This window comes from Sminthopsis crassicaudata, chromosome 2 (assembly GCF_048593235.1).
Source record: "Sminthopsis crassicaudata isolate SCR6 chromosome 2, ASM4859323v1, whole genome shotgun sequence".
Taxonomy (NCBI): Eukaryota; Metazoa; Chordata; class Mammalia; order Dasyuromorphia; family Dasyuridae; genus Sminthopsis; species Sminthopsis crassicaudata.
In genome coordinates this window covers 551,210,586-551,236,551 of record NC_133618.1, presented here as the reverse complement: position 1 = coordinate 551,236,551, position 25,966 = coordinate 551,210,586, and the positions used below count along the sequence as shown (strand labels likewise).

Below are 25,966 nucleotides of genomic sequence, written 5' to 3'. Positions count from 1 at the left end.
CAAAGAAGGAAATAAAGCCTCATAGAGAAGATTACTTGCTTGTAGTTATGTAAAGATAGAATATGAACCCACATTTATTCCTGACTCCATATTCAAGGGCTACCTTGGGGTCCCTCTGTGAGTCTTTGTCTATCAATGTGCCATCTTGCCTGAGATTCATCATAAACACTTCTTTGGAAAAGACTCCATTAGGGTGATGTGTTCCGTTAGTTATCACTTAGCATACAGCAAGACCCGAAAGGACACAAAAAATCAATTTTGATGAGAGAAAATCAGTAAATCTCAAATATGGAACACAAGCCTGAGTAGAGCAGCACCAAGAATCCGATCCTTAGTAAACAGTCATTGATGAGCTACACAACACCAGCAAGACTAGTGGAGGATTGTGGATAAAATATCAAGACATTTTCTACCCCTTGTATCTCTGTTGTAGTTGGCTGGATGTTTATTCTTGAACATCACTTTCTGCTAATGAGTTTTTAAAAGAAATGTTTTAAACCAAAAGGGCCTTCACAATTGAGAAGCTATAAACAAGTTGCAGACCTTAAAAAATATGGGAACACTTAAGGAATTTAGTTCTTTGTTTTCTCTAGGCTGTTCATTGCCATCTTCTAAGGGTTTTTGTTTGTTGTTTTTTGGGTTTGGGTTTTACTGTTACTGTTCTTTTGCATCTGGGTACATAACAGGTGACCCATCCACTTGGTTTTTCCCTTGCAGGCAAAGGCCCCAAACTCAGTCGTGCTAGTAGTAGGGACACACCTGGACTTAATCGAGACTAAATTTCGTGTTGAAAGGATTGCTACGCTGAGAGCATACGTGCTGGCACTTTGTCGATCCCCCTCAGGATCAAGAGCCACTGGTTTTCCAGATATCACCTTTAAACATTTACAGTGAGTGACCTTTGTCTTGTTCAGTGTCCATCGCTCCATTGCGTCCCTGGACAGTGTGAATCTTGTCCTTCTGCCTCTCTGTAAGGACAGTCTTCATCCAGCAACTCACCTGAGTTTTGCAGAGCCTCTTATTCAGTGGGCCTCAAATTTTTTAAATAGGAGCCAGTTCACTGTCCCTCAGACTGTTGGAGGACCAGACTATAGTAAAAACAAAAGCTCACGCTCTGTCTCCGCCCCTCAGCCCATTTGCCATAACCCTGTGAGCGGGCGCATCCGGCCCTCAGGCCGTAGTTTGAGAACCCCTTCCTCTAGTACTAACCCTATCTTCCACAGGACTTTTTAGGCTCCTTTGTATTGTGGACTTCTTTGATAGCTTAGTGAAGCCTATGAAACCATCTTCAGAATCATAGTTTTGTTGTGGTTGTTTTAAGAAAAAAGTAAAGAACACTAAAGATTAGTGAAAATAAATTTGTAATTTTTTCCCATCTAAGTTCATAGACTCCTTAAAATCTATCCACAGACCCCAGGTTAAGAATCTCTGTTCTCAAGGGTAGAAAATCTAGCTACCCTTAGGGAACTAGCCTCTAGGGACCTTAGGAAGAGAAAGATAAAGGGCCAGATTTTGTCCTGCAGCAAAAAGGGGGCTATGGAAACACTCCTGAATTTTATGAATTTTTTTGTGAATTTCTCAACAAAGAGGCTGTCACTTTTCAAGATCCAGGGATTGCCAGGTTAGTGATAAATATTCACCTAGTTCCTCCTGAAGTTCCAGGAACCCCATTTCACTGAATGGAAATCCAATACAGACATTGTATTGTGAACACTCCCTATCCAGTGGGGGAATTTTTGTGAATTAACACAAAAAGTCCCTTATCATTGCTGATGCCTGAGGCTCTTTCCACTTGACCATTGATGAAAGCAGGTTTGACCCAAAGCTGCTGATACAAATCAAATTTCTTAAAATTTCCCTTCACCACACTTTTTTTTTTTTTCCTGAGGGGGAAAATATTTTGTGAGAATGCATCTTTGTGTAGGGAAGTCATATAGCTTTATTTCAGTGAAACATCTTTTAAAACTGTATTGTGGAGGAAAGGGCAGCTGGGTGGGTATGCCTGATTTGGAGCAAGCAGGTTCTTCCTGAATGTCTGGGGTTACTTTTTTTCTTTTCCCATATGGAAACATTTCTTAACTTGTAAAGGCTATAAGTTTTTCTTGGAGTCGGAGAGAACAAAAGTCCATTTCATCTAAACTCCTGAGTCACATGAGAAGAGGCAATGGAACAGGATTAGTGCCTTTTTAAAAATCAAGTCACTCCCCCCCTTTACAAAACAAAACAAAACAAAAAAATCAAAAAATGAAAATTCCCAAACTAAAAATCAATTAAGCATTAAGGTAAACAAAGGCCTATTGGCAACCGATCTCCCTTCTGCAAGCTTGGATTCCCTTTGCAGTAATTCTATCAGCAGGAGAGAGCCTCCTTTTGGTAAGGAGGATGACTTGGGCCCCCTTCAGGAAATCCCAGGCCCCTGTCTCCTAGGATAAAATAGATTCTGTGTTGGCCAGAGAAGTATTGGCAGCCGTTTCCACCTCTCCCTAATGACAGATCCCTGCTTAGACTGTACCACATTCTTGGCACAGCCCCGGATTCCCTGCTGTAGATTTTCCTACTATGGAATTGAGTTCCATTTACTTGCAGTACACGTTGACTGGATAAAGAATACGGACTCTGGTTTTTGATGGGTCATATCTCCCCACTCCAGTCCTCATGTCCCTCTCCTTTTCCCTCCTCTTTTCCTTCCCCCCCCACCTTCTCTTCCCACATAGGGAAAAGTTCCCTCCAGGTCAAGTAATTGAGACTATACAGTGCCTTGTTAAGAAACAAAGCAATGGAAATAATAATGCACTGAGGAGTTTAGTCTTCCTGTGAGTAAATATTACTCTATTTTTCCCCCTTTCCATTTGCAGTGAACTCTCTTGTAAAAGTCTGGAAGGCCATGAAGGACTCCGCCAGCTGATTTTTCACGTTACATGTAACATGAAGGATACTGGCAGCACAATTGGCTCTCAGAAACTTGCAGGAAGACTGGTGTGTATTTCTCATCTCATTAAAAACTATCTTGTCCCGCCTGGCTCCTGTTTGTTTGGAGATTCGCATATTTTCATTTTTTTTGATTATAAAATGATGTGTAATGTGTCATTGGTTCCTTGAGGGGTTGGGGAGGCAGAAAGGGAAAGCATGTTTTAGCGGAAAGTTTACTGATCAAATAGAGCTTTCATAAAGTCACAGAAGTTAGAACTGGGAAGGATTTCAAGACATCATCACATTCAGTCCTCTGCCTTTACTTTAGATAGGGAAGCTCCCTGCTTCCATCACCACTATCCTCCACTTGAGTCTATGAGGAAATGCTCATTTTGTTTGGAGCTTGTTATAAATTCACAATGAAAAAAAATAAAATGGGCAGAAATATTTGCTTGTTGAATTTGTTGTATGCCTTAAAAAAAAAAGCACCGTTTACATTGTGGAAAGTTGTAGTTTTATTTACAATCCTGGGCTTCTGTTCTTCAGTATCTGTGGAAGTGCTCATTTTGTTTACAGTCTATTAAGTTCAAAATGAAAAATAAATAAAATGGATAGAACAACCAGTAAATCAACATTTTATTAAGTGCCTATTATGTTCTAGGCACCATACTAAATGCTGAAGATACAAAAAGAAGTAAAAGTCAGGCCCTGCCCTCAAGAAGCTTATAATCTAATGATGGAAATAATACTCAGACTTTATTGGATAAACGGGAAATATTTAACAGAAGATGACATTCCAAGGCACTAGAATTAAGAGACCTTGGGGAGATGAGGGAGGTCCAGAGAGGTAATGATTTGTCCAAGATTCCATAGTTCGTATGTAGCAGATTGAGATCACAGCTAAACTAACTGGAAATGGTATGTTTCCCACAGTAACCTGGCAAGGCCTTTGTCTGACCTAATTCACAGATACCAAGGAGTTACCTCAGTCTCCAAGAAGCAGTCATAGCTGAGCAACAGAGACGAAATCAGGCAGATGATGTCCAGTATCTGACAGATAAACAGATAGAACAAATAATAGAACAAACCCCAGGAAATGACATCAATGACTATGAAGACTTACAATCTGGTAGGCTATGGAATTGGATCCTAAAATCTTGGAGGAAGCAACTGATGAATATTGTGACTGGGGGGAGGACAGGCTGGTGGGGAAACGTGAAGCTGTGAGAGAAGGAGGTGTCCTAAGGAGAAGATGGGACTTCCTGCTATTGTACTTCAGTGAAACTTAATGATTACTTGGGGAATTAGAATTTGAACTTCAGTGAAAATGTGAAAACTTTTTAAAGTAAGCCAATAGGACTGTCTGATAATATAAATAAAAACCTACCAAAGCCCAAGAGGAAATTAAATAATAACAATAATAATAATTAATTTTTACCTACTATTTTAGCATATTATTTACAAAGCTTTTTTTTTTTTTAACAAATATCTCATTTTGTCCTCACAACCACCTTATTATCCCTATTTTACAGATGAGAAAACTAATGCAGACAAGTTGGGTGATTTGCCTAAGATCATACAGCTAGTAAATATCTGAGGCCCAATTTTAATTAATATCTTCTTAACCCCATATCCAGGATTCTGTCTGCTACACCACCCAGCTACCTCTATAAGAGACCATGAAAAGAATCTTGAGAGCTACAGATTAATATAATGAGATAATATCTCAATCTATGACATTTGGAAGTATTTCTTTTTACTCTAAAATTAACTTGTTCATACATCCTCCTGTGAGGATTGCTCAATTCAAGTTAAGTCCTCATTGTACAAGAAACATGAGAGACAGCATGGTGTAATGGTTCAAGAGATATCTGTGGAATCAGCAAAAATTGGAATCAAGTGCTGTTTCTGACAAATGTTGACTCTGAGACCCTAAAAAAGATTTCATCTCTCAGTGCCTTAAATAGTTTTCTGAGACTGCAGATGCAGACCAACAGTAGGAAAAAAACAATTTCCACACTGGGAGTTACTTCTCTACACCAGTGAATTGTGTGACTATTTTCTTTCTCCCCGAAAAAAAATTTTATGTGGGAGGTTCTGGGAATACAAAAATAAGAATTAAGTAATTTCCCTCTAATATCAGTATTTGGTTGTCTTCTATCTTTCTTGGATTAGCTATCAGCTTCCTCATAGAAACAGGAACACTCCTACATTTCCCAGACACAAGCCATGGACTTAGAAACCTCTACTTCCTTGATCCAATCTGGTTATCAGAATGTCTGCAACGGATTTTTAACATTAAGAGCTCCAAGTCAGTGGCCAAGAATGGAGTGATTAAAGCAGAGGATCTCAGGATGCTATTAGTTGGAACAGGCTTCACTGAACAAACAGAAGAACAATATTTTCAATTTCTAGCCAAATTTGAAATTGCCTTGCCAGTTGCCAATGACAGGTAAGTTGATTTGGTATTTGGATGCTACTAATCAGGAGGGTGACAATAATTAAAACCCTAAAGAAGAGGGTCCAGGAGATCTTTGACAATTATTTCTGATAGATGATAATAACAGCTAGCCTTTATATAGCATTGTAAAATTTGGAGAGTCCTTCATATCAACTCTCTAATTTTTTTTGGATAGTACTACCAATCACTCAGATTCAAATTCTTGGGTTTACCTTTTATTCTTTTCTCTTCTTCCTAATTTAACTTTACAAATATCTCATTTTAACTTCACAACAATACTTGGAGGAAAGTGCCTTTATTTTCTCCATATTTTATTCTTTATAGACAAATAGTAAGTTACTTTCCTAGTGTCACATATGTAGTAAGCATATGAGGTAGGATTTGAGCTTGGATCTTCCCGATTACAGATACTCACTACTATCCTAGTTGTCCTTTTCTGGACACTCTCCAGTTTTTTCATTGTCTTTCCTAAAATGTGATGGCCACATTTCACAAAATGTGAAACTGTGTCCCCTTTAAAATTATCACTCTGAAACTCTGTTCGTTTTTAATCTATAAAATTATTGCTCTGAAATTGTGCCCCCTTTGATCTGAGAAATCAAGGTCTCCCAGGCCCCAGGGAGTCTAGAGAGGGCTCATCCTCTCAGGATGATACAAGCAACAGTATTCAAGGGCAATCAACTCCCATTGATCTTTTAGAAAATCACATCCTTATTCAGGAAATTCTAAATTCCCATTCAATTGAGAAATCCTGGTCTGATCAGCTCAAACTGCCCCTACTCGCCCCCAGACAAGAGCTGCTCATAAAATAGGTCTACTTTCACTCATTTCTTTGCAGAATGTCCAAAGTAGGACCCTACTCACTGAAAGGCATTCTCTTCTCAGTGCCAGCCTCCATTTCCCTAATAGGACTTTGCCACTGAAGAAGTCAATTTTTTCTAGCTAAGCTGACTTCTTATCCAACAATAAATCTCCATTTTTGCCATTAATATTTTGGGTTTATGAATTCTTTCACGAAGAACTTGCGCCTCCAACCAAGAGAGGATTTCCACAATTCTCTGCCCTGGCACTAACCTCATCACTTGTATTCCAACAGAACACAGTACAGCCTAGTAGGCTTATTTCTAGACAGAAGATCTCTTTTAATGTACATAGAATATTAGTCATTTTGAATGTCATGACTAGGCTTTATGACTGCTACATCTTTTTCTTTTGACTTATTGTCCAGATATTTTTCTCCCACCTTGTACTTATGAAATTGATTTTTAACACAAGTACAGTACCTTTTGTTTATCCTTCTAAAATGTTATTTTTTAGATTAAATACAGTATTCTAGCCCACCAAGATCTATGTGGACTTTGTCATCCAGCAGGCTAGCTTTCTTTCCCTCCAATTGATGTATGCCTTTCCCTAAAATTGATAAAAATACAAACCTGTTTAGGGTTACAGCATTCACTTTATATTAGGGAAGAAGACAGAAAAGGATACTAGTCAGATAATTCAATCATTGAAACTTGAGATGATAGGGATCAGAACAAGAGATATTGCTTAGCATTATGATCATTCTCTTCAAGCATTTGAAATGTTGCCATAAGATTAGACTTGTTCTGCCTGCCTTTAGAGGGGAAAACTTGGAGCAATTAGGAGTAGAAAAGATCATTCAAGTTTGATGTAAAGAATGACTTTTTGAATTACAAAAGTGACCTGAAAGGGAAAGGAGCAGACTCAAGACATAGTACTTTTCCGGGAGGTCTGCCAGTGAAGGCTAGGTGACCTTTTGTGGGGATGTTATTGAGGTGATCCTTGTTTAATGTATCAAATTAACCAGGTGTCCTCTGAGATCTCATGATTCTCTGCAGTTTAGAAACCACCTTAATTGGAATCAAAAGATTGCCCTGCTCTATACTCCCTACTTGACCTGGGCAAGACAGTTTATCACTCTGAATATCTATTTTCTTATCCATATAATGGAGGGAGAAGAAGTAGATGTGCTCTAAAGTTCTTTCCATCTCTAATCCCCCAGGGTGGCAAGAGTGGAACTGGAAAGGAAAAGAGATGAAGATGAAAGGCATTGCAAACAAAAAATCAATACAAGTTGCTTATTGATTAGACATGAAGGGCAGAGGAAAGTGAGGAGGCAGAAACCTTCCTAATGTCTTTTCTATCTCTAAATTCCATTATCTTCCCAGTAACCGTCATTGTCCAACATATTTAATTGACCTTCAAATTGCCTACATTTCTGGAATTATTTTTATAGATATCTTCCAAGGATAATTTATTGGCTATCTAACAGGTAGTCCATTAGCTTTATGACACAAAATTGCTATATTGCTGCTTGCTGTTGTGTCCAAGTTTTCATACCTCTAATTGCTCCAAATCAAAGTTTGATAATATCATGGTTTTTATAATATGTTTGAAAATTTAGAGGTTCTGTTTTTTCTGTTTTTCAGGACTTTACATATCAAACATGATTTCAGATAGGAGATAATTTACTTTCTAAAATATTTTAGGGAATGTTCTCATAAAAGGTTCTGTGACTTCACAGTGGGTATGATGTTGGAATTGAACTTCTTGAACTTTAATCAATCTTAAACCTTACAGCTTTTTAAGAGGATTCATTATTTCTCTCTATAAGAGCAAAATTCAAGCCTCTTTATTAAAATTGTTATTATTTAAACATTACAAAGATGCATTGTTAACTTTCCATTGTATATCCTTTTGTTCAACTTTTTTATGTCTACCTCTATGTGACTCTATTTGCAACTTTTTTGGCAAAGATACTGGAGTGGTTGGCCATTTCCTTCTCCAGCTCATTTTACAGATGAAGAAATTTGAGACCAACAGGGTTAAGTGATTTGCTTAGGATCACATAGCTAATAAGTGTCTGAGGTGAGATTTGAACTCAAGCAGATGAGTTTCCTGACTACAGACCCAGCACTCAGTGCACAATGATGCCATATATATAGCTGCTCTGTATACTACTAGAGGAATCTTTACCTTCCTCAGCCTTTTTAATGTAGTCTTACACACAGACACATAACAAATGATACCTTTTCAGCAGAGGTTCTTAAGGAAACAAAGTTCTCAACCATGTTCATTACAAAATGATGAAGATGAAATGACATAAATTCCTTAATGACACAACATTGCAGTGTTTTCATTATGAGCGTGTACTTTCTCAGGCTAAAAAAATAAAACAAAAAAGCCTTTTTATAGACTTAATCTTGCTGTTAGGACACATAAATTTGTCCTAAGTGACTAAAACAATAAATCGTTTTAAAGGAAAAATATTAGCGGTTACTATGTGTCTATCCTGAGTGATTTTTATGTTTCTCAAACTTTCACAGCTATTATTTACTAATGAGTCTCTGGGAATTAAGAGCCAGAAATGACCTTAAAGGTAATTTCCAACTTCCTTTTTTCACAAATGGGAAAACCGATGCATATGGAAGTGAAATGATTTTTCTTGAGATATGGTATAAATGTCAGTGCCATGATCTGAACCTGCCTTTTCTAGTTCCAAATCAGTGCTATTTCTATTACTTTTTGCCCTAACTTCACTGTTGCTATTATAGCTTCATTGGCATTAAAAATCCTTTGATCTCTAATCCATCTTAATGTCATATCTGATCACATTTTTCTAACTACAAATGCTTTCAGAATCCATTTTCTTCACATCACATTACTCTTACAAGATGAATTTATACAATGGAGTCATTTATTTTCACTTGGAACTAAAAATAAGGAATGTAGTTGGTTTTCAGAAAGTCAGGCTTTATTACAAATAATAAAATTCCAACGTCCCCATGATAGATGCTTTTTGAACCTACACAAAACTTAAATGTCTAAAGCATAGCATGCTCTTGAAACCATGCCCTTGCTCAGGCTGTTATCTAGAGTCAAGTCTACTGTAAAGATTCAGCTAAAATTTGATCTATCATATTTTATTTGTTTCAGTTACCTCTTACCACATCTTCTTCCGGCCAAGCCAGGTTTAGATACCCATGGCTTGCGGCACCAGGCTGCGAACACGATTCAGAGGGTGTTTAAAATGAGTTTTGTACCTGTTGGCTTCTGGCAAAGGTTTATAGCTCGGATGTTAATTAGTTTGGCAGAAATGGATCTCCAGGTAAGTTGGTGTCCATCTAAAATAGAACATAAGGGAAGACTGGAATTGTTTCATTGATGTCACTGAGTCTTAGTTTACTGCTTCCTGTTGTGAAAGTGTCCCCTTTTTTTGTCTTGATAAGTACTCTGCTTTTGCTGATGTGAACTTGGTAGTTTTGTCTAGTGATTACTTTTCTTTCCTCCTGGTGTGATTCATTTGGCTGATTTCCATAAATCCCAAATCTACTGCCCTCTTGTCATTTCTTAAGTCCTGATGGTTCATTAAAAACCCAGGATTTGGTCTATTAAGATGAAGATACTGCTTATGGTCACCAAGAATTGTTGTGGCTATATTTAGTTCTATTAAAAAGAATGATAGTTGTCAATTCAAGTTAATTTGATAAAAGATAATGGCCATTACATACTTTCTCCATGCAACACTAGTTGTTAAGTAATTCACATTACCATTAGAATTTTTCTTCCAAGTATAACTGTAATATTAAATTGTATTATCTTGGTATAGTTTTCTCTCCCTTTTGGGCCACTTCAAGGTATGTTCCACCCACTAGCCCACTGTTCTTTTCTGAAAAAGTTTTTTCCCCCTTCCAATGGCTAAATCCATATATATTTACTACTTCTATATTTCAAACCAAAATAGAAAAGAGGTTCTTTGTGATCTTCCAGGCTTGCTGAAGCATGAAGAAAATGAATATAAGAGCTAAGTTTGAAGATTATAAATTTTAACACATAGCTTAACAGTGGGAGAAATGATCCATTTTTAATGCCTAGAGGGTAGACTGATTAAAAGAACTCAATGGGAAAGAATATCTCTCTCCAGGTTTTTGCACATAGGCAAAGATTTTTAAATACCGCTGACCTAATTTCAAACTCTTCTTTCCCATATTTCTTGTCCCACTTTAGAGTATTTAGTTTATAGGCTCTGTGAGAGCATGAACTGGATATGATTTATTCCTTACCCAAAATTACCAGTTTCATCAACCAGGATGGTCAGGGGCTTCAACTTCATACTTTTCAAAGATCAGTTGAAAGAAGAGGGGGTATTTAAGATAGAGAAGCAATGATTCAGGAACTGTGATAAATGCCATCAATATTTAAAAGATAAGTATGTTGTAGAAGGAATTAGGTTTGTTCTGTTGACTCCAGAAAGCCAAACTAGGAGCAATTCATGGTAGATGCAAAGAGCAAAATTTAGTCTTCATGTCAGGAAAAAAAAAAAAACTTCCTAACAATTCAAGACATGTCATGGGCTTCCTCAGCAAGTAGTAGATTATCCCACACTGATCATCTTAAAGCAAAGGTTGAAGTAGCATTTGTTGGATATACTGGGATTCTTCTTATGAGCAAGACTAAATGCTTTTTGTCTACTTTTCCAACTCTAATAATTATCACTTAATAAAATTTTATTTCAGTAAATGGACTTGAATATAGAGCTGTTTTTGTCAATGACCAAAACTTTTCTAAAAACAGCTACAAAACAGAAACAAATTGTTGTGACATACAGACTATTTCAGTGAGGAAAGTAACAGAATATTAAACCTAATAGTCAGTAAGCATCAGGCCTTCAAAAGTTCAGTTAATATTTATTGACAACCATCAGCAAAATGATTTATTATAGAAATGTATTGCCATACCAGTTTAAGACAAAAAGTTTTATTTGTAACTCAGAGGTAAAATTATACAAGTGTGTCATTTTTCTGCATTTTTCAGCTTTTTGAAAACAAGAAGAATACCAAGAGCAGGAACAGAAAAATGACCATTTACAGTTTTATGGGCAGCCAGAGAAACCGTTGCAGCACATTTAGAGTGAAAAGAAACCAGACCATATATTGGCAAGAAGGTCTCCTGGTCACATTTGATGGTGGCTACCTCAGGTAATATGTTTTAATGTTACCCAAAATTAGGTGATATTATGAAAATAATTAAAAGATGTAGTGAAATAATAAACTTCTTTGTCCTGAAATTCTACAATCACTGACTTTAAATCTCAAGTTCTTCTCTTTTGGAATGTAGGTTCTACTAGCCAAATAGAATTTTGAGGGCATCCAACCAAAAAAATCTAGAAGGCTTTCCCAACACTGTCCAGTACTAAGACCTCTTCAATAGAAGTTCACTGACTCAGAGTAAAGGGAAATGAGAGGGGTCATGTACTTTAAAAAAAAAAAAAGATAAAAATTACTTAAATCAGAGGAACATAGGGCAAACCTATTTCTCTGATCACCCCATCATTTATACCATTTCACTATACCTTTATATTCAAAAAAGCATATCTCCAAGACAGAATTTGGGACTTAGAAAGAACCTCATAGGCCATCTATTGCATGTATCCCATATCTCTATAATAACATACTGGCCACTGCTTGAAGGCTACATTGAAAGCATCCTATTCTGCTTTTGGACAATTCTGATTATTAGGTGAAGTTGGAAGGAGAAAAGGTTGAAAGAAGATGAGTCTAGAGAGAAGAACTGCCTCCCCCAACCCCTGAAAAAAAAAGATGGTCATTGAAGCAATTTTTAATACACAGAATACGATAGACTTTTTCTGACATGAAATCTGCTTGCCACCTATTATTCCTTAGTCTGCTTTCTAGGTTCCAACAAAATAAATCTAATTCCTCTTTTTCATCACAGAAACACTTTTTCAAATCTTTGAACATAACTATCCTGTATTCTCTGAGCCTTCTCTTCTTTAACCTTCAATGTCTTACTTCCTTTAACCAGTCTCTCTATAACATGAATTCAAGGCCCTCCACCATTCTGTTTACTCTCTTCTCAATGTTCTTCAGGCTTATCAGTGTCCTTAAACAGTAACACTGTGGACTGAAAACAGCACTTTAGATATGATTTGACTAGGGCAGATAGTCCTCCAAAGAAACTATTACAGTAAACAATTAGTCTTCAAGGACATTAAGTATGTTTTATTAATTCTATTATGAGTATGGACTTCTCATGCTAAAATAGACTAGGCGTCATCACTGGGGCATGATTCAGACTGAACTCACTTCTGCATAGTATTTTCTGACCCAGGAAAAATGTTTTTCTTGGTTTGATTTTATTTTTAAGGTTCTAGTTCAAAATGGGCAAAAGAATGTGCCATGATTTGGTCTATGATATGAAGAGCCTAGTTCTCTGTGCTTAAGTCACTTTGGGTTTCTACTAGTCAATAGCTCTCCAGATAGAAGGCTTACTTGACCCTTCATCCTGATAAGAGTCAGTCAATACCTGAATTGACCACTAACTCACAAGGTGGAAAGAGTCATGTAGTTTTTATCCTCAGGTAATTTTGGAGCCAGCAATGGCCTTAGATATCATTTGGTCTACACTCCCTTCTTTTCCCTCAGATGGAGAAACTGAGACACAGAGGTTAAATGACTTACTCAGGTTCATAAATTTAGTCCTGAGAAGAGTCAGAACTAATTCTTATCAATACTTCTGATTCCTGATCAGGCTATCTTTCTATTAAACACACTGTAGAAATTTTTAAAAGCAAAAAACTTTATGTAACTTTCTGAGTTTGGGGAAATCAAATGGTGGTAAAGATTTATTGAGGGATTTAAAAAAAACAACTTAAAAGGTTAAATTCATCTGACTTAAACAAAATTAAACTAATATTTTTAAAATATATATTACATACATTGAAAATAAGACTTGTTTTATAACATATATTTTAAATATGCCTTAACTTAGTATGATAATTAAGGGATGAAAAGGATAAGGAGGAAAGACATAACTGAAGGGTAGTGAGAGAATAAAGAATATAAAGGGTAATTACATAGACAGACTTCAAAAATCTGGCAACACAGAAAGGCAACCAAATATGAATTTTAGTAAATCATCCAAATCCAACTGCAAAGGATAATATGGTTCTTTTTATTTTTCAATTATAGTGTTGAATCCTCTGATGTCAACTGGAAGAAGAAAAAAAGTGGAGGAATAAAAATAATTTGTCAGTCAGAAATGAGAGATTTCTCAGCCATGGCTTTTATCACTGATCATATCAATTCCTTGATAGACCAGTGGTTTCCTGGTAAGAAGGCTTTACAGAATTTTGTTGTATTTTATTTTAATGTACTTTTTCAACTCACAATAAAAGCCTTATTTAGAAAAAATTCCTATTAGCCAACAACTAAAACTTAGCCAAGCCAAGCCAAAGAAGCTACTAGGGAGGCTGAGGCTGTTGCATCTCCTGAGATCAGGAATTCTAAACTGTAGTAGAGTATTCCAATAGGTTGTCCACACTAAATTCTGAATCAATTAGTGCAAGCCCCTGGGAATAGAGGGGTCCCAGGTTAAATAAAAAGGGCAAACCAGCTCAGAGTGGAAATGGAACAAATCAAAACTTCTGTGCTTATTATTAGTCATGGGATTGGGTCCATGAATAACTCCTCTACAGAATTCCGGCCTGGAGAAGATGGGGAAAAAAAAAAAAGAAAAGAAAAGAAAAAGGAAGGAAGGAAGCTATATTCAAGAATATTACAAGATTTCTAAATGAAATCCATATTTATTCAAAAAAGGTCAGCCTAATCATCCATATAGAATAAACTAAGGGGATGGAAATGACGTTGCCTAAAATAGTGACTTGCAGTTGGGTGGCCATTCTGTGTAGTTAGCACATTAGCATATCTCTCTGAGACTGGCATTGCAGATGGACAGTGCATAATAAGAAGCAGAGTAGGGTGAATTACAGTTTTTTCAACCATCAAGAACTGTTCCCTGGCAACACAAGATGCCCTCCCAATGGTACTGTAGAGTTTTGAATCTTGGTAAACAAAAGCTTCCAAAGAAAAGAGGATGTGGGTGATTAAAGTGGCAGTGGAATAGTACATGGTGGTTACAGGTAGTCCTCAGCATATTTCAAAAAATGACCACAAATAAGTGGAATAAAAGACAATGTGAAGAAAATGTATGATTGTACAAAGTCTACAAAAAGTAGAAGTTTTGACCATATGGAAACCCAGCCTCGAGGCTTCATTGAGGGAAAGTGGCTGAAGCACAATAAAAGGCAGGATAACAGATGTAGGAGTTAAGATTCCCACGAGAATACTCCATATGTTTTATATGTGAAAAGCAGACAATTCAAACCTCAATGTAGTTTAAAAAAAAAGATGCACATGGGTTTTTAAAGCTTTAATTTGTTTATATAGTTCTGATTGAAAAGACTAAAATTTGTAGAGGAGAGAGTGACCACAAAAATGCTTTTATTCAATCTTAGGATGACTTACTTAGTAAACAGAGTGCTCCCTTTATTAAACGCTTTCTTCCTTCAAGGCATCATGTTAAAATCCTAGATGAGCATCCAGAAAGTAGAGTTGAGGATTGAATGTGGATCATAACATAGTGTTTTCACCTCCTTGTTATTATTTGCTTGGTTTTTTTTCTTTCTCATTTTTTTTTCCTTTTTAATCTGATTTTTCTTGTGCAGTATGATATAGATATCTCCACAATGAAAGTAGATTTCTAAGATTCCTTCCAGCTCTACACCTCTATGATATTAGAGTCTGTGAATGGGGAAGGGATATGTACTGTCAGTAAAAAGACTAGAATTGGATGACCTCAGTTTAAATCTCATTTCTGACACTTACTACTCATTATTACCACCTTCTTACCTTCCTATCTTGGGCAATTCACTGCCTAAAACTTCAGTTATCCTCTTTACAAAATGAGGGGGTTTGACTTAACATAAGTTGCTTTTAGCTCTTTTCTCTGTGATCCTATAATCCCATGATTGTCCCAGGAAATCTGTGTTTCACTGGCCTTTTAGAAAGACTGTTGTGAACAATGAATGCTATTATTTGATGGCTTAGTGGAAATGACTCAGGATGGTTTTTCCAGTTGGAATCCATAGATTCCATTCATTGTATAGTCCCCTGGGGTGTTTGAAGATAGTGGTGATGAATAATCAGAAAAGGGGGCCCCACAACATGGGTGATACAAGGGTTTTTTGTAGATGGTGGTTAAGTTGTCCTTAGGGTCGGGGTATTTTAATTTATGTCAGCTGCTAGAATCCATTGCTTTCTTTTCTTCTTACATCTTTATTTCTGGGTACTGTGTAACTATTGCCAGCAGCTAGTACAATACTCTACACACTGTGGATGCTAGTGAAATGTTGTAAACTGCCTAGTTGACTGATGCCAGTTAAGTAAACTGGCTCTATAATGAATATGGCATCATTTAGTATGCTAGGGTAATGACTACCTGATTAATTGGAATGGGAGGAGGGAATCTCAATGAATTTGAGCACCAAAAGTCTGCAAATTTGAGTGACATGTTACATAAAGAGGAATGTGATAGAAATATGCCATATGTATACAGATATGAAATTATAAAATTCTGACTTTCTGCCTATTATAGCTCTATCCATTACTAAAGCATGATTTGATTTAAAAGAGAGTTTTGTAGCCCAAATTATTCTGTGGTTTAGAAAATCAACTATATTTCTCTACCCTAGACCATACTGAAGATCACTGTGATTCATGGCAGTATTAGACCCTAAACAAAAAGAAGCTCAGAGTGGGAAGAGAAGAATTCAAAGAGAAAAAAAAGTTGATTTTCCCCCAGAATTTAAGCTCTTTGAAGAATCTGCACATACTACTAAAATAATACATTCTAGCTCAATTAAATTAGTAATCAGAGTTTTGAGAACCAACTCAAATTTGTCTTGAAGTTTCTTTTAAATGTTTTTCTTTTCAATTAAGCATTTTCTTTTTCCTTCCAAAACATATGTCCCATTTTGCATCTTATATCCATCACCTCCCTACTGACATGGCATAAAATGTTTCAATCATCTGTCCTCTGGAATCATGGTTAATCAGTGTATTGATAGAATTCTTACATCTTTTAAAGCTCTTTATTTTATAAAGTGGTTATTATAGAATAAATTGGTCCAATTCTGGATGAGCAATTAGTGTGAAGCACTAATGAGGTATGAATTGAATCCCTATAATCACATGCTGTACCTATCCTACACATTTACGTCTCTCGCCCTTCAGACTTGTGATTTCCAAGGCAAGCTATATGAGAGAGCAGGTGCATAAGGATAAATGTTTTTACTACTAAAATAATAACCCAAGGTGCACATCTTGGCTCTGTAAGCATATATGGAAAACAACATATTGCATGTACTTATGGGTCAAGACTTTAACTTATTTGATCTATGAGGAATGCAGTATAGGCCTGCCTATATGGGTCTGTTTGAGTCAGGATTGTGTTACACAATCCTGATTACCAGCATTTTAAAAAGAAACAGTAATGAACATTAGAAACAGGCTATTGTGATAAAATGTGCAGTCAGTGAAAACCCCAAGGGCAGCCTTTCTCTTAACCAAAATCTGTTCCTTTTCAGCTCTTACAGCTACTGAGAGTGATGGTACCTTGCTCATGGAGCAGTATGTCCCATGCCCCATTTGTGAGTCTTCAAAAACTCAACAAAATGATTTGACTGAGAAAACAGAAGATGTGCAATACTTTGATATGGAGGATTGTGTCCTGACTGCAATTGAGCAAGACTTTATCACATGTCCCAATCACTCAGACATCCCTGTTTCTTTACAAGAACTAGTCCCAGAGTTATTTATGACTGATTTTCCTGCAAGGTAATGTAAACAGACTGTGTTTAATCATGTCTATTAATGAATCATCCCATCTGCTTTGTAAATACTTTTCAAAATGACCAATGAAAGCAAATATCAATCTGGCTTTTCTGCTAATAGTTTAATCTGTATCTCTTCTCACCATGTCTTAACCAACCAGAATACACCAGCAAAACTGGAAACTATATTTTCCACTTTTCTATTATTGTTTTTCAGTCATTTTAGTGATTTCTGACTCTTGATGATCTCTTGAGAAGATTTTTTTGGCAGAGATACTGGAGTCATTTGTTATTTACTTCTCCAGCTCAGTTTACAAATGAGGAAACTGAGGCAAATGGAGTTAAGTGACCTGCCCAGGGTCTCACAGTTAATAAGTGTCTGAGATTAGATTTGAACTCAGGTTCTCCTGACGCCAGGCTTAGTGCTCTACCGATCTACTATGCCACCTACTTCCCATATTTTGCACTAATTATGCCAATAGATTCTCTTGATCATGTTTCAGTAGATTCTTCTTGAGATTTTAACCCTCTGGACAAATTATTTGAGTTTATTACTTGTTAATTGTAGTAGGATAAAGTCGATCTGGTGTCCACAGAAAGTGTAGCACTAATGTGGTGTACCTCTGAGAGCAGAGACCTACCAGCTAATTAAAGGGGGTGAACAAATCTGGGTCCAACAAAGAGTGAGTCAAAGCTTTCATCCTAATCAGAATTGAGACTTAGTCCCTGATGGTCCTCTATACTTAGAAAAAGATACTTACCAGTTGGGAAAGAGATGACAGACAGAGGCAGACAGAGAGAGAGAGAGAGAGAGAGAGAGAGAGAGAGAGAGAGAGAGAGAGAGAGAGAGAGAGAGAGAGAGAGACAGAGAGAGACAGAGAAAGAGAGACAGACAGAGAGAGAGAGACAGAGAGAGAGAGACAGAGAGAGAGCTAGATAGAGAGAGAGAGAGAGAGAGAGAGAGAGACAGAGAGACAGAGAGAGACAGACAGAGAGAGAGAGAGAGACAGAGAGAGAGAGACAGAGAGAGAGACAGAGACAGAGAGACAGAGACAGAGAGAGACAGAGAGAGAGCTAGACAGAGAGAGAGACAGAGACAGAGAGAGAGACAGAGAGAGAGACAGAGACAGAGAGACAGAGACAGAGAGAGACAGAGAGAGAGATAGAGAGAGAGACAGAAACAGAGAGAGAGAGGGGGGGGGAGGGAGGGAGAGAGGGGGAGAGGGGGAGAGTCTCAGCATCTCCCCCCTGAAAGCAAGCAAGTGATTTTTATTTTATGTTTTCATTTTTTGGACAAGGACAGCTAGTGAAAAAGCAGGAGTAAAAATGATTACCTTTGAAAGTCAAACTATCAGTATCCTGAGTGTATTCCATTTTCCTTTTGATAAATAAGCTGAAACTATCTTTCTGCTGAGCTTGCTTTCAATCCCAGTTTCTACTCTGCTGCTTGCTCAACAAATAGAAGATAAATTAGAATGGGTCTCCAGCAGATATTCAAGAATAGGAAAGGTTCCAAGCAATCTACTTTCATTTTCTCTTTTATCAAACATCACTTTTATATCTGCTAACTCAGGACTGAATATTTTAATTCCTTAAGTCTTTGAAGTGATGGTGTCTACTATTAACTTAAGATAATAGTGCTAGAAATAAACTTTGAAGAAAATATAAAACATTTTGTCATATCACTTAATAGAAAGTAGTCTTTTAAAATGGCTTTCAATTTGGCCTTCCTCATGAGTTTCTAGCAAGTATCCTATTGTGTCATCTATTTGATTTCTTAATAACCCTTTGATGCTTTTCCTGATTATGCAGGTAGAGATGATTTATTATTCATTATTCTTCAAGTTCTTTATGTCATTCCTACTAACTTCTCCTATGAATTTTTCTCATTTTTAACATAAATTATCTATGTAACTCTTGTTTTCCATTATAGATTGTCATCTCTGTGAGGGCAAGTATTATGACTTTTTTTCCTTTCGTTTTAAATTGTAGTAATGCTTCATTTTTTTCTCAAAATGTTTTGAAAATTTGACTGCTTCTCTTCAAGGTTCTTCCCCTCATCACTTTCAAAGAATTAAGGGACATGTCTGAGGGGTAAAAACCATCATTTAAAATATATGGTTCTAGATTTTACACTTAAAGAAGAATCTCAGATTTTAGGTCAAGTCTATTTTGTAAGTCTTATCAACTTACCAGATTTTTCATCATAGAAATAAGTAAATTCATTTAGAAACTATAGGGAATTTCTTCAAGTTTTTTTACTCATGTAATATATAAAAAAATTCTAAAAGATAAAAACAATTAAATTCTGAAATGATAGGAAATTATAAGAGAGAATATATACACAGTCTTAGAAGAACATTATGAGAAGCAAAGTGTTGTAGAACAAAATATCCTCTTTTTTCCTTAATTTATTTTTAGTAGAATCATTGTTCTTTAATCATCTGGTCTCCATATTTTGAGGGCCAGTTTCAAAACATCTTTAAATAGATAAGAACTCATTTGAGGTAAAGCCCCAATTTTTTTCTCTAACTGAAGTTTAAAATTTCATTTCCAGATTGAAATTTATCATGGTTTAAACCTTATTTGAAGGAGCCCAACTTATATGAAACTCAATTTATCTAGCATGTCAGAAGGAGAAAAATTGTCACCACTGGCTCAAGTCTGGTCCAGAGGCAATAACATGAGTCAGTTTCACAAAGCTCAGTTTTTCCTAAAATTTGGGCAACTTTAGTTTGACAATCAGGCATGCAGATAAGAAAACAAAGGTAAAACTTTTTTTATACAAATAAGACTGGCCTTGAGATGAAGAAGAAAACAATGGTTCTTTTTCCTGACATGTTTTTCCTGATAATCCTTTCCTACCCTACACCCTCTTAGATGAAAGAGTTTTCTGTTCATTTTCTTTTTTTAATCCATAATGCTCCAAGTGGAATCAACAAAGTCCATTCCAATATAATGTGGAATATTTTACCACATTAACTTATTGAAAACTTATTAACAACAAGCCACACTGGTAACTTTGGGACCCAGAGTAATCAGCCTGACATCAGAATTTGAAGTCATGTACATGAAGATGCTGGCATCTACTGAACTATCATGTCTGAACTTTGTCAAGCAACATTTTCCCATGTGTGTGTGCTTCCTCCCTAGTTTGTATAAATCACTAGGATCTTTACTCTGAGAGAACTTTCCAGGCACTATGGAGTCACAGCAGAAAGCCACATTTCAAACAGCTTTTTCCATAACTTCGCTTGCTAGTCACATAAGTCCCTTTAACAATCTGCATCTTTCTTATCCAGGTAGTTATTAATGAGCATTTGGGATAACAGCCCCAGTGTGTCTGCCTGAGAATCTGGATGAGGGATGTAATTTGTTAGTTTTATTTGACCGATATATAGTACAGTTGAGCTGTTTGAAGTCTCAGCAGATGTAACACCTGTCTCTGGAAAATAATGGAAAATGATGAATTGCATCATAAGTAATAGCAATTTGGTCAGTTGCATCAAGAGGGAAAAGTCAGAAATTAAAGCACAGCTTTTCCATAAATTGTACAACCTTGGTTTGACAGTGAGGCAATCTGGAAAAAGCAGCAGATGTAAAACCTTTGTAAAACATGTAGCTATGTGCTACAGTGTCAAGTAGGCTTGAGTTAGGAAAGAAAAAGGATTTTTAAATGGTTCTCTTCTTCTATTTCCCAAATTTCCAGAAGAAAGAAAGAAAGGGAGGAGAATGAATCAATACTGGGAAGGAAGTTGGAAAAACTGAGGAAAATATTTATGTCAACAAACATTTTGTTGTTTAGTATTATCTGATTCTTCATAAACCCATGTGGAGTTTTCTTGGCAATGATACTGGAGTGGTTTGTCCTTCTCTAGCTCATTTTAATGAGGAAATGTGACCCAAATGTGACACAGGTGGTAAATGTCTGAGACCAGATTTGAACTCATAAAAATGAGTCTTCCTAACTCCAGACTCTTCTGATCTATTGATTAGGGAACTTTACCAGTGAAGTGTTCCAAGGAAATGCCTACTCTTCTCTATGCTTGCAAGTTGCTTTTTATTAACCATTGTGAAACAACTCAAATGTAATTTCCATTATTTTGGAAGACTTTTTCTACCCTTTCTGAACGGATATCAGTTCATCATCCAATAGACTTATTCCCTCGATGGTCAAAATACAAGTTGAATAATGTAAGTTCCTTGAGGGTAGGGCCTGTTTTGTTTCTAGCTTCAGTGAGTAGGTTAGAGCCTGTCATTAATAACGCTTTTTGAATTTAACTCACCTATCTTCATGAGAAGTCTGAATAAACTATTAAACAGTGGACATAACATCTAACGAATTCCACACTTTTTACAGATTCTCTTCCAAATATAGGGAGCAATGAAAAGGCCCTCCAGGGAACTGTTTAAAGTATAGTTCCTACCAGACTAATAACTTGTGTTATGTTCAATGGCAGGTTATTTCTGGAAAATAACAAGTTAGAATGCAGTGAAAATGAAAACAATGTTCTGGGCCAAGGTGGAAGTGGAACGATAATATACCAAGCGCAGTACCATGGGAAGCCAGTGGCCGTCAAGAGATTTCAGCTCAAAAAATTCAAGAACTTTGCTAATGCTACAGCAGGTAAACGGAGATACTTGTCCAGCATCCCTTTCTTTCAAATGTCTGTTCCCCATGGAGAACAGTGTGCACCACAAATCTTCCTTCCCTCCTTAGAGCAATGCCTGCAGCTGTATAAATACTAAAAAAATGGACAGACTGTGTGTGTTTGTGTGTGTGTGTGTGAAGGAGGAAGCTTTCTTTGTACACAACGGATTCTGGGACTGGCTGTAGAAATGGTAAATGTGCCATTAAATTGTGGCCTGGGGTTCTGTTGCTTAGCAACAGGATGTAGGATTCCATGATGGTAAACACTAAGGGGTGAAGGAGTTTGATTATGGCCCCTCGTTGACCGTCTGACTCGCAAATTCATCCTCTGTATCTTGGTTTCCTTCCCTGTTTATCTAAATCTAAGATATTGGTCTGGGATCCGGGTGACTAATCAATAGGACCTTCAAAACAGTAATCTGAATATTTCATTCTTAAGATTTGAATCATTTATCCCTTTCTCAAGCAATAGCTACAGAGAGGGTGGTATCAGGTACTGGACCTGTGATTTCACTGGCCAAGGAGTTCCAAGTGTACATTTCTGAAATTTCCATACTTAGAATGTTGCTTAGAACACTGAGAAGTTAAATGACTGGTATGAATCAGAGATGGGAACTTGAATCTGGGGTCTTCTCTTCCCCACTGTTCCCTTCAAGACCCTTCTCTATACCATCCAGCTTAAAGGGATGCAGCAGCCTAGGTTTAAAAAAAAAAGTGATTACTTTTATTTCTCCCCAGATGAAAGATAGAAAGATAAAATAGATTAGTCATTGAATGTCAGCATTGGAAGGAACTTTGGAGATCATGTGTTCAACTCTTACATTTTACAGATGAGAAAACTGATGGGAAGTGACTTTCTCAAAGCCATAGAACTGGGACTAGAGCTTTTTAGGAAGTGGTTTGGAAAAGAATATAGTTTTTTTTCCTCCTATTGAAGTGAGCACAAATAATATTCACACCCACAGAAAATTTGCATTTAAATGACATTCTCCAAATAGAGATTTTTACTTCACGCCCCAGGGATGTCTTACTATTTAGGATCCAGTGGGAGGTATGTTGCCCTCTGAGAGAAATATTTTTATTTCCATTTTAAAGAGCATGATTTCCCATCTCTTATATCTTACAAGTCAGCTTATAAGCTGATTTTCATTAACTATCTTTGGCAGAATTTATACATATGGGAATTACTTCACTGAGGGAATCAGCTCAGAGTTTTTTGGTTTGAATTCATCACAGACCACTAATGATAGAAAGCTGTTACCATATAACACTCAGTGGTTAGTAGTCCATATTGAAAATAATCAAAATAACAATTGACCCCATTGGTAAGTGTAGTCAACAGAAGATCTGGGAAGTGGCTAACCTGTACTTTAGTCTTTAAAAAATCATTCAATCATTATATGCCAGGTACTGTGTTAATGATGGGCATTCAAAGACAAAACAAGAAACAATTTCTCCTTTTCAGGAATTTACATTGTCTTGGGGAAATGTGCTTCATTGTTAGAGCAATCATATTCCTTGATGCTGTTTGAAGAATCTGCAGAATCAAATGTTTTATCACTCTAGCCCTACTAAAATCTGAACACAGGCTGATATCAGAAAAATGTTATTCCTGCATAAATCAGAGAATATTAACTGAAAAAGTCAAAATGCAAATCTGAATATTTCACAAAGCCTACCATAGTTTCATTTGAGAAAGATTTCAAGTTTAGGCTTCTACTTCTAGAGCATACCAATCAAAAAGTATTTTCCCCATTACTTTCTTTCAATCTCTTGTCACTTGAGGGGCAGAACTTGATGATATTTGTGAAAAAATACAGGGTTTTATTTCATCTGAGGTGTGATGTCCTTGGGCTCTGGTTACATTGAAGGATATTATATGCATATTTTCCCCTCTTAAACCAATCATCAAAATCTCCCTTGATTCATAAGATTATGGGTTTAAAGCTGGAAGGAACTTTGAGACCTATCCCCATTGTTTCAAACCACAGATCCAGAGATGTTAAGGTTACTTGCCCAACTTTACAGAAACATATGGGTGACCAAGGACCATCGTACTGCCATTAAGGAGCTTTCTAGGTTGTATAGAATAGAAGTTTAAAAGAGTGAGATAAAAATGAAATAATATTAGATACTAGACCTAATAGGCAATCAGTGGAATTTATTGAGGCAGTGACACCAGTAGATCTGCTTTTCAGAAAAATCACTTTAATAATCATGTAGAATATGAATTGAAAAAGGTGGAAAAACCAAATAGGAATATTGCTACAGTTCGTGTGAGAAGTAAAAAGAGTCTGAAATGGGCCAGTGGTTGTGTGATTAGAGAAGAGAACAGATATAAGAGATATTGTGGAGTTAGATATGTGGGGCAAGGAAGAGTGGGTTAAATATAATGCTGAGGTTATGAATGAGAGACAGATGGATAATTCAAAGAGAAGAGAATAAATATCGAGGAGGAGAATATGAGCATAGTATCATATGCTGTAGAGAGATCAAGAAAATTTAAGTTGAAAAATAACATCATGCTTAGTAATTAAGAAGTTACTGATAACTTTGAAGAGAACACTGTCAGTTTGAGTGGGGAGTCAAGGATAAAGAAACTGAAGAACTGAGAGACTCCCAGAATGGGGTACCCTCATTAAAAAAAGTTTGGAAAAAGACTGGGTTTGGGGAGAAGGAAGGTACAATTGAAATCTATCCCATGTCTATGAATCCTCATTTTTGAAGACTCTATGCTCAGTCATTATTTCATAAAGAAACTTTCTCTTTGTTAAATACAAAATAACTACTCAATGCTCAAGACAAAAACAAATGCTCAAGTAAATACTCAAGAAAAAGGGACCCTTGTCTTTGTGGAGTTCCCTTTAGGTCCACACTTCTTTGGGAAATGTATAAACCTTGGGTTATGTCTTATTGTGCAGATCCAAAGCCAATATAAGTGTCACTTACTTGTACAATATTGTTACTTACATGGCTTTTGAACTTTTGGGATGTTTGTGGCATTTTGATTCTGTTCTCCTGTCCTTTGCTTAACTGAAAACAGACTTTCACCTTGTCTGTGTCAGATTCCATGCTGAAGCACCTACGAGCCATGGATGCCATGAAGAATTTTTCAGAATTCCGTCAGGAAGCCAGCATGCTACACTCCTTACAACATCCGTGTATTGTTTCCTTGATTGGAATTAGCATCCACCCTCTTTGCTTTGCCCTGGAGCTCGCCCCGTTGGGTAGTCTTACTACTGTGCTTTCTGAAAAGTCCAAAGGTAACACCTGAAAATCTGTCTTCCTTATACAATGTATGTAATAGTTTGATTGCTTTCACGCAGCTAATTTTCTAGATGTTCAAGCAATATGCTGTGACTTGTAGAAGAAAGCACTGAAATACTTAGGCCAGTGAGATTCTGCATCCTTATGCTACATCCTTAATCCTAGCAAATGGGAATAGGCAGGAGAGAGAATAAGCCCATTAGTATAGAGAGGCAACTGTTCTCTGAGCATGATCTCTAGGATCATGATAGAGGTATGAACTGGACTTCATCAGTGGAGAGAAGCAGAGAGACGGAGACAGAGAGAGTTACTTAGAGTATTTAAATAGTTTAACTTGCCCAGGTCCCATAGCTAATATGGTAGGGTCAGAGGTAGGGTTTGAATGGCCTGGTTTTGAGGCCAGCTCTCCATCTATTCTATAATGGGAAGTAAGCATTATTGAGGAGATTGTTCAATCATTTAAAAGGATGCTTAGTTGTTAGTGGTTAATTTTTTTTTAGTTATTGGTTAATTATAACTGTAACTAATAATAGTATAGTAACTAGTATAACTGTAAATATAACTATAACTAGTCCATTATAAAAATCAGGGAACTCTAAACTGTAAACCAGCTGAGAAAGTATTCTTTGTATTTAGAAGTAGAGGAAATAACATGCAAATTGATTTTCCCTTAAACTTGTTTTTGATGAAAATCCATAAATACATCAACAGAATGTTTACAGTATGACATGATTACAGCCTTTGAAGTTAGCTAATCTGCAGAAATTTTAACTCACTGATGTTATAGAGACATATCATAAATGAAATAAATTCAATGCTTAGTAATATTTCATTGACATGATTCTGAGTTTCTTCTGGCTTATAACTTGGTAGGACACTGAAATAAGAGGTTTGTTAGGATATGTCAGTCATTCAGCAAGAATTTACTAAATACCTACTTTATAAAACTCTTGAGATACTGAGG

At 36.5% G+C, this 25,966-nt stretch overlaps 1 protein-coding gene across 1 annotated transcript in view; it reads left to right on the top strand.

Moving 5' to 3' along the window:
- LRRK1 (leucine rich repeat kinase 1) overlaps nucleotides 1-25,966 on the top strand; it is a 154,223-nt gene that overhangs the window by 105,702 nt on the left and 22,555 nt on the right. The window contains 10 exon segments of the mRNA XM_074295004.1: nucleotides 718-890; nucleotides 2,856-2,976; nucleotides 3,880-4,039; nucleotides 5,086-5,362; nucleotides 9,329-9,500; nucleotides 11,207-11,370; nucleotides 13,384-13,523; nucleotides 16,839-17,088; nucleotides 21,545-21,711; nucleotides 24,801-24,998. Coding sequence (XP_074151105.1) covers nucleotides 718-890; nucleotides 2,856-2,976; nucleotides 3,880-4,039; nucleotides 5,086-5,362; nucleotides 9,329-9,500; nucleotides 11,207-11,370; nucleotides 13,384-13,523; nucleotides 16,839-17,088; nucleotides 21,545-21,711; nucleotides 24,801-24,998 — 1,822 coding nt within the window.